At 31.6% G+C, this 17,206-nt stretch overlaps 3 protein-coding genes across 3 annotated transcripts; 1 reads left to right on the plus strand and 2 right to left on the minus strand.

Moving 5' to 3' along the window:
• The first annotated feature begins 350 nt into the window (after positions 1-350).
• On the plus strand, positions 351-5,217 carry LOC127243588 (zinc finger BED domain-containing protein DAYSLEEPER-like). Its single transcript, XM_051263678.1, has 5 exons — positions 351-518; positions 1,685-1,735; positions 1,864-3,885; positions 4,159-4,230; positions 4,571-5,217. The coding sequence occupies exons 3-4, from the start codon at positions 1,865-1,867 to the stop codon at positions 4,175-4,177; spliced, it is 2,040 nt and encodes a 679-aa protein (XP_051119635.1). The 5' UTR covers positions 351-518; positions 1,685-1,735; position 1,864; the 3' UTR covers positions 4,178-4,230; positions 4,571-5,217.
• Positions 5,218-8,211: 2,994 nt separating this feature from the next.
• Positions 8,212-9,115, minus strand: LOC127243512 (VQ motif-containing protein 11-like). The gene has a single exon (XM_051263572.1). It carries the CDS (start codon positions 8,891-8,893, stop codon positions 8,462-8,464), a length of 432 nt encoding a protein of 143 aa, XP_051119529.1. The 5' UTR covers positions 8,894-9,115; the 3' UTR covers positions 8,212-8,461.
• Positions 9,116-10,261: 1,146 nt separating this feature from the next.
• LOC127243669 (glycerol kinase-like) lies at positions 10,262-12,755 on the minus strand. Its single transcript, XM_051263801.1, has 4 exons — positions 12,545-12,755; positions 12,195-12,398; positions 11,047-12,004; positions 10,262-10,781 (listed from the first exon to the last, which is right to left on the minus strand). Exons 1-4 carry the CDS (start codon positions 12,691-12,693, stop codon positions 10,536-10,538), a joined length of 1,557 nt encoding a protein of 518 aa, XP_051119758.1. The 5' UTR covers positions 12,694-12,755; the 3' UTR covers positions 10,262-10,535.
• Positions 12,756-17,206: the final 4,451 nt, after the last annotated feature.

The raw sequence follows: 17,206 nt of genomic DNA on the forward strand, positions 1-17,206 counted from the left end.
TGTAAACTTTATATATATAATTATATTAATTATATAATTTACAAAATTATTTTTTTAATCTAATCAGCCAATCCAAATCGAATGAAATACTATTATTTTTATTATTACTTTAATACTTAGTATAGAACTATTTGTAAATAAAATTTCACTGCATTAAATAAGTAATAAATTTTAATCAAATATGTTATCAAATCACCTGTTATTAGAATTTCAATATATTTTATAATCAAATTTTATTAAATATAATTATCTGAACGTATCATAATTTTCCTAATCCAATTGCAGGCAAAATCATCACGGTTTCTATAAGCATCCAAATAGGCTTCTATAAAAACAATGATAAAGTCCATACACGTTATCCAAATAGGCTCCAATTGAGAAGTCCAATTAGGGTTTTTGGTTTTCGAAGCCCATCACTAATCATCCTCTCTTCGCTTCTCCCTCCACGAGGAATTCTTGAAACTTAACGGAAATCCTAAAACCCTAAACCCTGTGTTGCGCGATTCCGCTCCGATTTTGTAAGTGTTTCCGTCGGCATCTGTATTTCTGTCCGTGAATATCATTCGAGACTTGCGGTTTTGTTTATTTGTTTATATATTTTTCCGGCGTTTTCTATGTATGTATGTGTGTGTATGTGTATGTGTATGTAAGTAATTACGTGTACCTTGCTGTGGCGGTGTGCGTGGATGATGGAATTAGGGTTTATCGGTTTTTATGGAAAAACTCTCTTGACGGGGATTAAGTTGTGCAGTTTCTGTTGAATATTGATGCTTCTTTTGGTTCTGATAGTGGTTTTACCTCTTTGAAAATGTTTGTTCAAGCAGCGGAGAAAGGTAATATGGTGCTTGCGTTTTTATTACGTGAACCATGTTTTTATTGTTAGAAGAGTGAAAATACAATGGATTAGTTAGTTGATTTGAGGAAATTTGTTTTGATATGTTAGTGTATCACTCCTTTTAGAGGTAGAAATCTATTTGGAAGGATCAATGTGTCCGCCTTTATAAAATCACTCACTCAAGAATATAGGCAGTGTCAGCTATAATCATTTCCAAAGTATGTGGGGAATAAGCCGATTTGAAATGGTACCGCTAAGGTTTGTTGAGATTGTGTAATGAATACATTACATAATAAATGAGTGGATTGATTTTAGTAGATGCAAACATTCATTCAATTTATTTGCTGCCCTGCAATGTTGGGAGAAAATAGTTATATAGACTGCAGGTTGCTTGAAATCTGACGAGTGTTATAGCCTGTGAAATGGAAATATGACAGCAAATTTTTTACAGTAAATGCTCTACCAAGTAAGTTATCATTCCACTCTGGAAGTCAAACCTAAGATCATGTGATTTTTTTGGCTGTCTCAAGATGCTGCTGAAGGAATTCCTTTCAAAAGGTCTTCATCTGAGCGGCACCTTCTCAAAATGATGCTCGTTTCTTTTTAAATTATATATATATATATATACATGTGCACATGTATTTAGAAAAAAGTTATAAACATAATCCTTATTGCACTGAAAATTGCAGTGTTTCCCTTAGTGCATGCCAATGCAACCTTTTAATTTCGTTCTTGTGTGCTTGCTTTGTCATATGTGTGTGGCTGTATACTTTGGTGGACATTATATTGCTGCCCTGCATCTCGGATTGGATGTCATTGCTCTATTCTTTTCTTTTTTTTTTTTTTCAGAGGCGCTATTCTAGGGCTAGGTCTTGCTATGTAAGAAGTTAATTTTCTTGAGTAAGGAGATGGTATATCTGCTTGTACTTGGGTCTTATGCACATGAAACTATTCCCCACATTACATGTAATTACAGACATTTTCTCAATTCAAATGGATTTATAGCTTATTTTATGTTCTACTTTCAGGATGTACCCCATGGATATGTCTAATAATCAAAGTGATTCAGCAAATTCAGATGTCCAGCCAAACAAGCGCAGAAGGAAGAAATCCTCAGTCTGGGAGTACTTCACTATTGTAACTATTAGTGCAGATTGCAGGAAGGCCTGTTGTAAATTATGCAACAGATCATTTGCTTACATGTCGGGCTCGAAGATGTCAGGCACAAGTCACTTGAAACGACATATTGATTTGAGGATCTGTCCTGTCAAACGACACAATGATCAGGCGAACAATCTATTGAATCCTTGCACAACAGTTCCAAAAACAGACATTTTTGCAAATGGAACTGACAAAAAGAGAAAGCCACGTCAAGCAAAAACAGTGGCAAGTACATATTTGAATGTGGATGATTGCAGGCATGAACTAGCAAAAATGATAATTCAGCACGGCTATCCACTTCACATGGTAACACACCCTGGGTTTGTTTCTTTTACTCAAATGCTTCAGCCACAATTTGCCATTCCTAGCATCTCTGCCTTGGAGGATCAAATCATGGATATTTATCATAGGGAGAAGCATATAGTTAAGGAGCTCCTCGGTCAAATTCCAGGACATCTTAACCTTACTGTTGATGTATGGACCACAAATCAGAACTTGTCTTACGTACTTCTAACCGGACACTTCATTGATCATGATTGGAAAATGCATAGGAGAATTTTGAATGCAGTGCCAGTAGGCTTTTCTGGTTCAGATACAGCCTTTAGGGATGCTATTGCTCGTTGTCTGGCTGATTGGAGCTCTGAGAATAAGTTATTCACGATCACTCTTGATTGTTCTTACATCGAGGGAAACATAAGAGAAAGTCTTAAAAGCGTACAGTTGATCAAGAATTCGGTTATTCTCAATGATCAACTGGTAGTTAATGACTGTTTTGCTCGTCTTTTGCGAGACCTTGCTCAGGATGCTATGAGGTCTATGAAAGAAACTGTTGAGAAAATACGGTACAGTGTGAAGCATGTTAAAACTTCAAGAACTCATGAAGATAGATTCACACAATTGAAACAGCAGCTTCAAGTGCCCGGCACATCAAACCTTGTTATGGATGATCTGAAAAATTGGAATTCAACCTATGAAATGTTGAAGGCAGCTATTGAACTCAAGGAAGTATTCTCTTGTTTGGATGCTTCTGATCCCGATTACAAGGCGAACCTCACAATGGAAGACTGGAGACAGGTTGAAACACTGTGCAAGTGCTTGAAAGTATTTGCCGATGCAGCCAGAATACTAACTTCACCTGTGTACCCAACAGCCGACTTATTTTTCCATGAAGCATGTAAGATCCATGTTCAACTGATGCATGCTGCTGTGAGCCAGGACGACTTAGTTTCTGGCCTGACAAAACCGCTACTTGAAAGATTCTCCAAATATTGGTTGAGCTGCAGCATGGTTTTAGCCATTTCTGTTGTAATGGATCCCAGATTCAAGATGAAACTTGTTGAGTTCACCTTTAAGAAGATATATGGTGAGGATGCTGATGCTTGGAGTAGGACGGTTGATCATGCCTTGCACGAACTATATTTCGACTATGTTGGGTCCCTTCCCCCTCCCCCGTCCTCTGTTACAGAAGAAAGCATTGATCCTTTGGTGAAATCAGAGGTCTTATCTCAAGATGATGGTCTTATTACTACAGATTTTTCAGATTGCGACATATATATCCCTGAATTTTTGTTTGGACAGCACATGAAGTCGGAATTAGATCAGTATTTGGAAGAATCGCTTTTCCCCTGTGGGCAAGATTGGGATGTTTTGGTTTGGTGGGAAGAAAATAGATCAAGGTATCCAACTCTGGCCAAATTGGCTGCTGATGTTCTATCAATTCCACTTTCGATTGTCACCCGAGAAGCCGTGTTTGATACAAGAGAGAGAGTGTTGGATAACCATCTAACTTCATTGAATCCTAAGATGCTCCAGGCCGTCGTCTGTGCAAAAGACTGGCTTCAGCATGAGTCTTTACAAGTCCCTGCTACTCCTGTTAAGCAAGAGTTTTGGTGTGCACCTGCACATTAATTTTTGTAGATGACTATGGTTTTTTAATTTAATTTATTGATATATATATATATTGACAAAATTCTTTGTTCATTGCAATGTCAAATAAAACGATTTTTTGCCATTGCTATGGGTTTCAAAATATTTCATTTACATCTCAAAAGTTCACTTCATCACTGCTACTATGATTATTTGATGTTATTTTCTTGAATCTTTGTGTGGTTTATAAATGACAAATTTTACACCCAGTCATCTAGATTGATCTTGTCTAATAGGGAGGCTGCCGAAGAATAACCAAAACAGGCTTTTATCATCAGAAAGAAGCAAGCGCGGAGCTTTATTATAAGGTACCATATCTTTAAGTATGATGCAATTTGTGAGTATCAAAACCAGTCAATTTTCATAATCGTCTGCGACTGTTTCATTAGTCAGAAATTGCTTGTTTCTCTTGGTTTCCATAACACATTAGTTCTAAATCTTCAATCCATCATTTTCTTCTTATGATTTGGTTAGGTTTGACATGTAAGGAAATGGAAACTGAAAACATGTGTTATGTGTGTAGTATTTTTGTTAATTGTAGTTCATATGTTCATCCGTGAAGTAAAAATACTTGAGCACCAAAAACAATATGTGCTTTTAGCATCTTCAAAACAATTCCCTTTAATCGATTATTCGAAACTCCTGCAGGTGATGAACAACTGATCTTCATACATGTTATACGAATTAAGCTTCCATAGTTCCATTGAAAGCAGCTCAAAAAAGAAGCTGCTGCTGCTGCTTCAAAGGGGTCTAAAGGTTAGTCTCTCCACCTTGACAAGTTATTATTTTTTGTTAATCTTTGATACGTACATATCTTTATGTGTGATTACATATGTATGAAAGAAGAATAAAATTACTAAAACTAATATGATGTTGGAAGTGAAAGCAACTAATTTGACTTGGTGTGAAAGCGAAAGCTTATGAAGTAAAAGTTTTATAAATTAAGTGAAGCAATCCTTATCTTCATAGTGGCAATTATTCTAATTCTGTTGGTTTATTAATTTAGTCTTGATGGTAGTTTTTGATTCATTGAATATTGCTTTGGTAGTTACTTCTATGTTTTCCTAAGCCACAATATAATAAGGTTCACAGCTTAAAATCACAGTGCTGAACAACACAGTATGTAATAATAAACAACACAATGTATTACTTCAAGCAACACATTCCTTATATTAATATAGTACAAACATAACACATAAACTAACAGCACACTATGTAATCACAAACAATACATTGTATTACTTCTGCAAACATACCTCTTATATTAATATAATACAAATACAACATATTAATTAACAACACATGCTATAGTTAAAAACAACACACACAACAGTTGATTTTAACACATGACATATTTTTATACAATATATATACTTTTGAGCAAACAACACATGTTTCTATTACACACAACATGTGCTGTGTGTAATAAGAACATATGTTGTTTGCATGTATTATAGGTGCTGATTTGAAAATTCAGCACGGTTCAAATTCAGCCCCTTAATCATTCCCTGTAGCTTTGATCTAGGGTGTGTTTGTTTAGGGATTTGGATTTTAAGTTGGGATTTGAATAGTAAAAATTTTGAATTTAATAGTTGTATGATGTGATATAAACTGATGTTGATGTGATGTTTTGAATGTAAAATTTATTTTTAGTATAATATAAAAAATGAAAAATAGGTGTTTGATTTGATGTTTTTTGGGGGGAAAAAATGAGATGAATAGTAGAAATCTAATCCAATCTCCCAAACAAACACACATGGTAAAAGGACAGATATGCCCTTGAAAACCCCTCCCTCAAGGAGATGTTGTGCTGAATTTAATAAAGATCTTTGACAGACAATGTCACAATCTAGTACAAATATGAAGACCCTTTTCTTGCAAAGACTTGGTTGTCTTGTAACTTCAAAGCAATGTTCAGTTTCTTACAGGTCCCTGTCATTGCTAAATTTCCTCTTTCTAACCCCCACATGGCCTGTAAGTCAAACAATGTTTGCCATGAGATAACAACACGTAGAATTTGGCAAAGATGTTGACTTATCTGACAAGTTCTTGAACAATCTGGACTTAATTCACCCAAACCCTTGATTAGGATTTCCTTCTTCTTTTGGGGGGGTGGGTGGTGAGGGGGGTGATTTTAACTTTGTTCTTCTATTTTGAATATATGGTGTTAGGATTTCTGGTTTAAATCAAGATGTCATTAAAAGTGTTGTTTGCATATATTAGAACTTCTTTTGGAATGTAACTAGAAGTATTTTTAGGATACAGTTGTCTTCTGTTTGAAATGGTAGATACGGATGAATTAATCAACACTTTGGTTGTGTTTGGTTTGTGTTTAATGTTATATGTTTGTAATTGAATATAATATTATATATATATAGAGAGGGTGTGTTTATCCGGAGGATTTCGAAAGACTTCAACTATTCCAATTAAATTTTCTCTAAAAATATTAAATTAAACACTTTTTTTTATTTTTTTTATTATATTAAAAATCAATTTTTACATTATCATTCAAATTCAAATTTTTTTAATATTCAAATTCTAATTCAAAATTCAAACCTTAAAATAAAAAATAATATAATAATAATAAAAAACACACCCATAAAAAATCTTTAATAAAAAATCCTGGCAGAATGTAATAAACATAAAGAATGTTACTATTAATTAAAGAACTGTATTTGTGATAGAGATAGCCTACATTAATATTCTATATTAAAATTATTATAATAATCTATCTTTATAGTATTAAATTAGTCTAATTTGTTCTTCTTTACCACAATTTTTGGCATTTTTTTCCTGATAATTCCTGTATTTGAATATTTATTAAAAATAATACTTATTTCATGAGGTGCAAATGTAACTATTTGTTTTGTGCACATGAATTTAGTATATTAGTATTTATAAGTAATAGTACAATTAAAAAAAATAAAAATAAATTATTTTACCCTTAAACCTCATTTACTTTTTAATGGAATTATTTATAATATTGTGTAAAGTGTATAAATATTTTTTATTAAAATAAAAATTACTTTTGCTAAAATAAAAATAAGATAGCTTGGATTTGCACAAATTAAAATGACAAGATGATTATATTGATGGTGGACATAGGGGGTATAAAATACATGAATTTTGGAAAAAGAAATATGCTAAAATTCCATTTCGTTTTTATTCGTTGGATGCGGACGCCGGACTGTGAATACCCATTATAGCGACGAAGAACAATATAAACATAATAAAATTCAGTTCGGCTGTACCAGCTTATATTTTGGAGTTTTAATCCAAACGTAATTTACTATCGAAGATATTGAAATATGAAAGTGTGAGAATACAATTTGAGCTGCTCTCTTCAAAAAATCGACACACACATCTCTTGAGATGTACACCGAGAACATTTTTTCCAACCGCGCAAATATCAACCAAAATTTAATCGAAAAAACAACTATAGGAACAATTTTTGTAGTGGTCCTTACTTCAAAGCAAATTCATACCTAATTCACATGACATTCTTGCTTGCTCATCTCAAATACAACTCTTGTTTTCAAATGATATTCAAAAATCAATGAATTTTATATTCTTGTGTTTTCAACTTTATTTATATACTATTATTATTATTTTTTTTGTAATATTATATCAAATGTTTGTTTTTATTTAAACTATTATATAAAAAAAAAAATTTATATTTAAAAAATCACCTTAAATTATTATTTATTTTACAACCAACACAAATTTTTAGAATATCAAAATACTTTCAAAATATAATTAACCCCAAAAATTTTGAAAAATTATATATAAATATTATACTTCAAATTTAATCCATCTAACCATATCTTTCTAAGAACGATAATTTGGCTATTTATTTAGGTAGTAACGCTTTGTGCATTCAAGTGAACAACCATATGCTGTCGGGTCTGGTTTGCAGTGTATTAAATTCGGCCGGGGGTTTACCGGTGCGCACTTTCGGGTAGCGTCTGCAAGTTCTCGCGTAAAAAAATTAAATAAATAAAAAAGTGAACAACCATATGGAATAATGTTTTTGTTTGTATTTGTTCCATATTTTAAAATCATGCAATCATATATATATTTATTTAAAATCCAGTACGAGTTTGTTTTTATATCTAATAATTAAAATTAAAATAATAAGTATGTTAATAATAATTTCAAAATTGCTAATAATTAACCATAAAACTTCGAAAATTTCTAAATACTAAAGAACACACCTACATTTCATATGGAAAAATAGCAGAAATTACAAACAGTTATTTATATTGTAAATAATTAATCATGATTGCATAAAATCTCAAGTACACAATAAATAAGATTATACCACTAAAATACCTCTACACGTACTGAATTCCATGTGTATAAATACACACATACATATGTATATTATTTAGGAATTAATCAATCAAATAAATTACAATAAATAATAATAATAATAATAATGATAATAATAATAATAATAATAATAATAATATTCAGCTAGCTAGTTTATCATTGTGTGTATATATATATTTATGTGATATGTGAGTAAGATACTTATGCTTAATGGAGTGGGAACAAAGGCAGGAGCTCCGGCGGGTCGGATCCTCCCGGATTCGGGCGCAAATAAAACCGCTTCTCAGCAATGGCTTCCTCCTCTTCCTCCGACGGCGACCTAGGGCTCCGACGCGCCGCGTACTCCAGCGTCGACACCGGCGACGCCACAACTTTGTAATTGATCTCGCCGGGGAAATTACTGCTGTGATTTCCTGCGGGCGGAGAAAATGTTCCGGCGGTGGCTTTTTTAATGCTACAGAGGTTAATATCGAGCTTCGTCGCCGTGCGGCGGCGGCGCTGGTGGAGATTGATGTCGCTGGAGGACGCGCCGGTGAGGCGTTGCACGACGGCGCGGAATGTGGAAGGATCGGCCTGGACGAAGGTGATGTTAGGGTTAGGGTTAGGGTTTGGGGAATTGGAAGGAGAAGGAGAAGCCATTGTTGAGGGAGAGAGAATTGTGAAGAATTGGAAAACAGAGAAGAAGGTATGTCCGCTGCTGCTTTTATACTGTCGTATTAATTAATTAATTAGTTTTTTAAAATATTAAATAAAAATAATTACAATAGCTGGGGGACTTGGAAAGCTACAACAGGATCCTGGATCTGAGGTCCTGCTCTCCTAATTAAAATAGGTGGTTTTGGTTCAGATTTTAATAGTGATTGGACATTATATTTTATTAAAAAATAATATAGCTTTATATATATAAGAGAAAAAATAAAAATAAAAAAAACAAAAAAAAAAATCTTAACTCCAATTTAGTTTCAAAATTCACTCTAAATTCATAAATTGTATGACATTCCTTTAAAATAATTTTAAAAATATTGTATAAAACCTCCTACTATGTAGATGAAAAATTATCTTCTCTTCGTAAAAAAAAATGTAAAAAAAAATTTCATGCAATATTTTTTGAAAATATAAGAGCGTCGTACCATTTTTAAAGTAAAAAGAAGATTTATGCTGAATTTTGAAATCAATTATAAACAATTTTGCCTAAAAAAGTTTTAAAATTTGTATAATAAGTATATTGAAAAAAAAATGCAAATATTTTGTGTAATAATTTTTTATCGAAGGATGATAACAATTGACAGTTCCAACTAAACCAGGTATGAAATCGTCAAACTCTTATAAATCAAATGGTAAAACATTTTTCATTTAAAGATTGGATTTTGTATTTGATATTGGGTTCGAGAGTGTGTGCAAAAAAGTAAGAACCATAGGATTCATACTTTAAACTTATTATTATTATTATTATTATGAAATTAAAAACAATGATGAACAAACCTAAGATTGATTCAAATGTTGATAAGGTTGCGTGGGATTGGCCCAAACGCAACTCCAACTCTAAAGCCATCTTCATAGTATTTTGTTAGTCGTGATCACAGGAACATCATTATTGGTCAAAAAGTTGTTAAAAAATAAAGACCAGACAACAAGTAATGTAATGTAATACAAACCAAGAAAGAAACAAATTAAAGTCAGAGGATTCATATTGAAGTAGTAGCCACTGTTGTGTTGATCTTGATCCCATTATTTGCGTCATTCTCTACTTTGACACTTTCCACACTTCTATGTAACGGTTAACTACGTGTTGATGTTTTTAATATGAATATGTATTTTTTATTTTTTAAGACAACTAAATATAAAAGGTGTTATAATATTTTATGTTTTTAAAAAATAATAATTTCTTTTTTTTTTTACGATCTAATGTAAATTTGAATAAAAACAAAGTAAAACACACGTATATTACTGTATTAATTTGAAAAAATTAAACCATATGTTAATGGCACATATAAAAAAATATAAATAGTATAAATCTTTATGTCACACTAACATACATGGTGTGTTGACAGTGTTTCCTTACATTATATTAACATATATAATGTATTGTCTATGATAACATCGTGTCTTGTCTTTTAATTTACAAAGAATTGTCAACACTACGTGAAATAAATATGTATAAAATCGTAACTTACAAAATTACAAATACAATAGTATAAAACTATAAAAGACACAAGAAAAAGGTGGGATTGTAAGATTACTGCAAACCTGATGTGTGTTTTAATTTCTTTCTTGTGTTTACTTAAAGGGAGAGATCAGCTAAGTCGAAACTTTTGGTAACAGCTTTGCACCATGATTCCATCTTCTTCTTCCTCACCTCTTCTTCCATTCTTGGATGAAAATCGGTAGCCGTCGCACCCCTCTCCGGCGATGAAAATATGTCGTCTTCTGTCCATACGCCGATTGCTAATCCAGCCGCATAAGCTGCTCCGAGCGCTGTCGTCTCTGCATCCGCTGGCCGGACCACCGCATTGCCCAAGAAGTCCGCCTATGCCAAGATTTCAATTGGTGAAATAACCGCACTTAATAAAATATCTCGTGAAATGTCATTTAACAATAAAATACCGCCTTCAATATATATTTCATTCGTCATGTCAAAGTTATTTATTTGAATTTTGCCAGTGAATTTAAATATATTAGTATTTTATATATATATAGTACAAAGCGAAATTAAATAAATAAATATAATAAATCAACACGTATTTTAATATTTAATTGAGAGTTATTTTTACTATAAAATTTACGGTGAATACCTGAATTTGCATGAGAAGATTGTTGGCGGTTGCTCCTCCGTCGACTTTAAGTAGAAACTCCTCCTTATAATTGACAATTCCATCGACATCCTTATGCATCGCATTCAACACATCTTTAACCTGAAAACACATGCTCTCGAGCACGGCTCGAGCAATGTGGCATTTCGTTGTTGCCCTCGTGATGCCGACAAACACCCCTCTAGCATCGTCGCGCCACCATGGAGCAAAAAGGCCATTAAAAGCCGGCACAAAATAAGCTCCACCACTCGACTCCACCTGCCCCGCCAACTCTTCCATCTCCCCCGCGCTCTCAATCATACCCAACCCGTCCCTCAGCCACTGCACAGCTGCACCGGCTATGGCAATGGAACCTTCTAGAGCGTAGTTGGGAGATGCTTTAGGCCCGAGCTTATACGCCAAAGTGGTCAGCAAACCGTGCTTCGACTTGACCAGTTCATCGCCCGTGTTCAAAAGAATAAAAGCCCCTGTCCCGTAAGTGCTCTTGGCTTCCCCTTTTCGACACCCCTGTCCCACCATGGCTGCGTGCTGATCGCCGAGACAACCGGAGATTGGGACCCCGGGAAGAGGCCAATCTCGCGCAATGATTCCTATAACCTCGGCGTTGCTTACAATCTTTGGAAGGATTTGTGGAGGGATCTTGAGGGTGTTGAGGATGGTTTCGTCCCATTCAAGTTTCTTGATGTTTAGTAGCATTGTTCTTGATGCATTCGACACATCCGTGACGTGTAGGCCGTGTTCTTTGCCACCTGTCATGTTCCAGATTAGCCAAGTGTCGATGGTGCCGAACATGGCGTCTCCATTGTTCACTGCTTCCGTTACTCTTTCGACATTTTCGAACAACCATAGTAGCTTCAGTGCACTGAAGTAGGTGCTTATTGGCAATCCGCATTGTTCTGTAAAATGTGTTCTTCCTCCTGGTAATTCCTTCTCCAGTTTTCTATATATAGAGATTAGAGAGGGAGAGAATCAGCATCATATTTGGATAATAATCAGAAATTACTGCAATACAATTGCATTTGCACCAGATCAATGAACAGAAATTTCTAGAAATTAATGGAACAATGAAGATACATATCCAATTTCAAGGAGTTAGAGTCGAATCAGAAAAGTTTCAATGCTGCTGTTACCTGCAGATGGAACTGGTACGGACGTCCATCCAAACAATCGCGTTGTAGAGTGGTAAGCCTGTGGATCTGCTCCATACTACAGTGGTTTCTCTCTGATTCGTCACGCCAATTGCTTTCAATCCTTTACCGACGGACTTCTCTACAGCCTTCGCAATACATGTTCTCACGCTTTCGAGAATCTCCATAGGATCGTGCTCCACCCATCTACCATTGACAAATCGAATTAATAGAGTTATAGAGCTCGCAATCAGCTCAACCAGGTGAAAATTCGATCGTTGCAACGAAAACATTCGAAATCGAAGGATATTTGAAGCTTAACATGGAAAAAATTGGGGGAGATTGATTCGTACCCTGATTGGGGATAGAATTGCTTGACTTCGACTTGGTGCGAGGCAATTACGCGCGCGGAGCGGTCGTAGATGATGAAGCGTGTGCTGGTTGTGCCTTGATCGATCGCACCGATCAACACTTCTTCTTCTTCTTCTTCCACCACTGACATGGCGATTCCGCTGTTGCTGTGGACGATGAGAGCGGCACGATTGTTGTAAGTGTAATTTTGAATATAATATTTTTAAAACAAATAGTTTTATTTATTAAATACATTCTATTAATACCTTAACACACTTACTATTTTTGTTAAAAACATTAATTTATAATTCAACATTTTGCATATATTTTTCTCTCAATATGAATAATATACAACATAATACAAATGCAATGCAAAAATATCAAAATATTTTTAATTTTTACTCAAATTACAAATATATTATTATACCTACGATTACTTATATAAAACAAAAATATTAAAAATTCTTACACTTTTATTAATTAATAAAATATTATTATTCTTAATTTACTATAAAACGGCCGAAGAATTAAAATCGAAGGAGTATTAAATAAAAATATATATTGTTGATCCGTTTAAATGTAAAATAAGGTAATGGCAAATATGCACTCCTTTCATTACAAAATAATAGAGATATTTGGGATTGACACAAAAATTAAAAAATAATACTTCCTCCATCCCATAAATATAGTATTAATTGGGTTTGACACAGGATTGAACGAATATAGATATTATATTGATAGTTGGTAAAAAGTATGGATAAAAGACCTTTTTGTCCTTGTGAATGTATTATTGTAAAAAATAATAACATTTGTGTAATAAAAATGAAAAAAGTAAAGGTAGTTTTGTGGTGATATGATAATTTATGGAAATAAGACTATTGTTTTTGGACGGATAAAAATGGTAAACAAGACTATTGTATTGGGACGAAAAGAATAGTATTATATTGATAAGATGAGTAAAAATATTTCTAAAATATCTAAATATTTCTACTTTATGTAATTATTGTGAAAAAATTAGAATAGTTTTATAAAAATATAAAAATTAGTTATAAAAAAATAGAAATGTGACTATTATTTTGAGATAGAGAAAAATAGCACAATATGACTATTATTTTAGACGGAAGGGAGTATTTAATTTCTAATGTTTGTTTGGGGGTTTGAATTTTGAGTTGAGATTTGAATAGTAAAAATTTTGAATTTGAATAGTTGAATAATGTGATATAAATAGGTGTTGATGTGATGTTTTAAATGTAAAATTAATTTTTAGTATAATATAAAAAATAAAAAATAGATATTTGATTTAATATTTTTTGAGGAAAAAATAGGATAAATAGTAAAATTTTGGCAAAATCTTACAAACGAACACGCCCTAGTTTTGTCATCTCGTATACAACACATTGTTATTCACTTGACATGCAAATGTTAATTAAATTATTAATATCTTATTATTGAGTACATTAATTGAAATTATAATCAAAGATATTTATATTATAACTGAATACTTACATTTAATGATAGTCTATATAATTCAATAAAATGAATTCAAAATAAATTTCATAATAATCAACTCATATATCTTATCCATCAATTTTATTTATTTATCTTTTCAAAATGCAATTAAATATGGCGATATTAAATAAGGTTGGGATAAGATTAACACAACTCACGCCAGCTGCGTGAATATAAAAAATATAATTAAAATTAAAAATTTATGTGACATCATGAAATAAGTATATATTAAAAAACATAAAATAATTTAACAGTAATTTGTGGCGGTCCTTCCTTATCTAGTTAGTTATTTGTTTTAACACGTGGCAGTTGTTGATAGGGTCTTGCCGTTCGGTGGTTGCACGGGTTTCCTGTGCAACCCAATTGGGCCTTATTGGGCTGCTAAAATTCCCAATTGAGCCCAAAAAATATGGCATTTCACTGTGGCCCAGCCCAAATGTAAGTCCAATGAGACAACTAATTATAATTAATTTAAAATAGTTAGTTTTAATATATATATATATATGTATATTTGTAATTGTTGATTGAAAATATTAATATGACTATGTTACACTTTTTAAACTAATAAAACTATTATTAACAGTGATTTTTTTTAAAAAGATGTTATATCAAATACTTAGGGTGTATTTGTTTGTAAGGTTTGAGTATTAAATTGTAAAACTTTAAATAAAAATAATTGTTTAACATAATATAAATAAATATTAATTTTACATTTTAAATGTAATTTTTATTTTTAGTAGAATATACTCTTCGTTTCGACTCAAAATACATCTTTTACCATTTTCGTATGTCTTACTTCAAAATATTATTTTTCTATTTCAATACAAATAATTATACATCAATATCAAAATATTACAAATATACCATTATAATACAATTACGTCAAATGACAAAAATGTCAAAACCTCTGGCATATTTTCATTAATTAATAAAATACTATTATTTATTAATCTACTGCATATTTTTTAATATAATAGTTTTGTTTACCATTTTTGTCAGTCCCAAAACAATAGTTTTATTTCCATAAATAATCATATTACCATAAGACTATCCTTACTTTTTCATTATTATTACACAATTGTCATTATATTTTACACTAATACACTCACAAAGACAAAAAAAATTTTTACCCGTACTTTTTACCCACTATCAATATAATATCAATATTCTTCAAATTACGTTCCAAACACAATTCAAACTATAGGACGGTGGGAGTATAAAAATATTGTGGAAACCCTACAAATAAATACGACCATATTTTTATTCCAAAATATCATTATCAAATACTACTCTAGAAATCCAAATTTGTTTTTTCTAAATATAGTCTTAGCTACTCAATTTGAATTCAACTAGACGAGCAAATATAAATATAATACTGTTTGTTTGTCATTGAAGCGTGTAAGAATATAACAAGGATTAAAGGTCATTATTATGTGTCACCTAATTCAATTAATTAAATTAACCCAAGTCGAGTTTATAGACAAGTTATTGTGTAGATCACTTGCAATTCAACTTTTAACGTATTACAAATGAATTTAACGATAAAAATATAGTATTATTTATTTTTATCATTTATGTTCGTCTCATTTATTTTTTTTTTATTTTTACTATCGTAAAAATAATTACACATTAATACTAAATATTTTAAACTTTTATATATTACAAACATATTATTATATATATGTACATTAAGTGTAATTGGAAAAAATATATTAAAATCGTATTATACAATTTTACTAACTAATAAAATAATACTTCTTCCGTTTAAATACAATAATTTTATTTATCATTTTTGTCCGTCCCAAAACAATGGTCTCATTTCCATAAATAACCATATCACCATAAAACTATCCATATTTTTTTTTATTATTATTACACAATTGCCACTACTTTTTATATTAATACACTCACAAAGACAACAAAGTCATTTATCCTTACTTTTTACCAATTACCAATATAATATCAATATTTCTTAAATCTCGTATCCAACACAATAACACTATATTTTGGGACTTTTAATTTACTACGAATCCAAAAAAAACATTGGTCTAATACCGGAGGGGTATACATTTGTATTTAAGTTGTTCCAATTATTCCATTTTATTTACTTAAATCATATCAAAAGTTTATTTTTAATTTTTTACTTAAGGATGTGTTTGTTTGGGGTTCGGATTTTGAGTTGAGATTTGAATAGTAAAAATTTTGAATTTGAATAGTTGTATGATGTGATATAAATAGGTGTTAATGTGATGTTTTGAATATAAAATTGATTTTTAGTATAATATAAAAATTGAAAAATAGGTATTTGATTTGATTTTTTTGGGAAAAAAATTTGGATAAACAGTGAAAATCTAATCCAATCCCCCCAAAACAAACACACCTTTAATATATATCTGTATATTTATATTTTTCAGAATTTTCCTAACCTCAAATTAGACTGGTTCCTAATTTTCTTTAGATGTTTTGAACAAACTTTCACAATGTGAATGAATGGGAAACAGACAACTTGTTACACTAAAGAGTTGGTCCACATTCATTAAATATTGCAATTGTAATAATAATAATAATGATTTTACACCTTAATGCTGTTACACATGAAACTTCTTACCTAATTGGTACGAGTGTTTCACACGGAAGTATTCTCAAGGGACCACAGGACCTCAACACCTGATAAAATCTACACCATCCATTATCCAACGCCCATTTATACGAACGATAGAGATTTTCCGGGATCCGAACACCATGGTCTCCTGAAAATTAGACTAGTAGTTCTTTTCCATATAAAGCAGTTGATCTACCGTCAACGGATACTTTCTTTCTGCATATGCGAAATTACATAATTCTCCTCCATCAAAATTTTGTGTTCCCCATTTTACCCTTCCGTAACTCAATCAATGCCATTATGACAACTGTACCATAACTACCATAATTCTATTATTTAATTATCTTTAAAATTCAATGGATAGACAAGTCACTTTAGATGAACCACGTGTGTCAGGTGATCTGAGAGTTTAGAATTTAAGCTCGACAGACAAGTGGATAATACAATAATTTTAAATAAATATTGAATAAAATATAATAATTAAATATTCATTTTTTTTAAAAATTAATAATATAATAAATTTAGTCGACAATTTTAAAAAAATAAAAATAAA

The sequence above is a fragment of the Andrographis paniculata genome, unplaced genomic scaffold (assembly GCF_009805555.1).
Source record: "Andrographis paniculata isolate CXL003 unplaced genomic scaffold, ASM980555v1 Contig95END, whole genome shotgun sequence".
NCBI classification, from domain to species: domain Eukaryota; kingdom Viridiplantae; phylum Streptophyta; class Magnoliopsida; order Lamiales; family Acanthaceae; genus Andrographis; species Andrographis paniculata.

Coding starts and splice junctions, on each gene's coding strand:
- LOC127243588 (XM_051263678.1), top strand. CDS start 1,865: ATGTACCCCATGGATATGTCTAATAATCAAAGTGATTCAGCAAATTCA.
- LOC127243512 (XM_051263572.1), bottom strand. CDS start 8,893: ATGGCTTCTCCTTCTCCTTCCAATTCCCCAAACCCTAACCCTAACCCT.
- LOC127243669 (XM_051263801.1), bottom strand. CDS start 12,693: ATGTCAGTGGTGGAAGAAGAAGAAGAAGAAGTGTTGATCGGTGCGATC. Junction 12,399..12,544: donor CAATTCTATCCCCAATCAGG/GTACGAATCAAT, acceptor TGTCAATGGTAG/ATGGGTGGAGCACGATCCTA. Junction 12,005..12,194: donor CGTACCAGTTCCATCTGCAG/GTAACAGCAGCA, acceptor CTCTATATATAG/AAAACTGGAGAAGGAATTAC.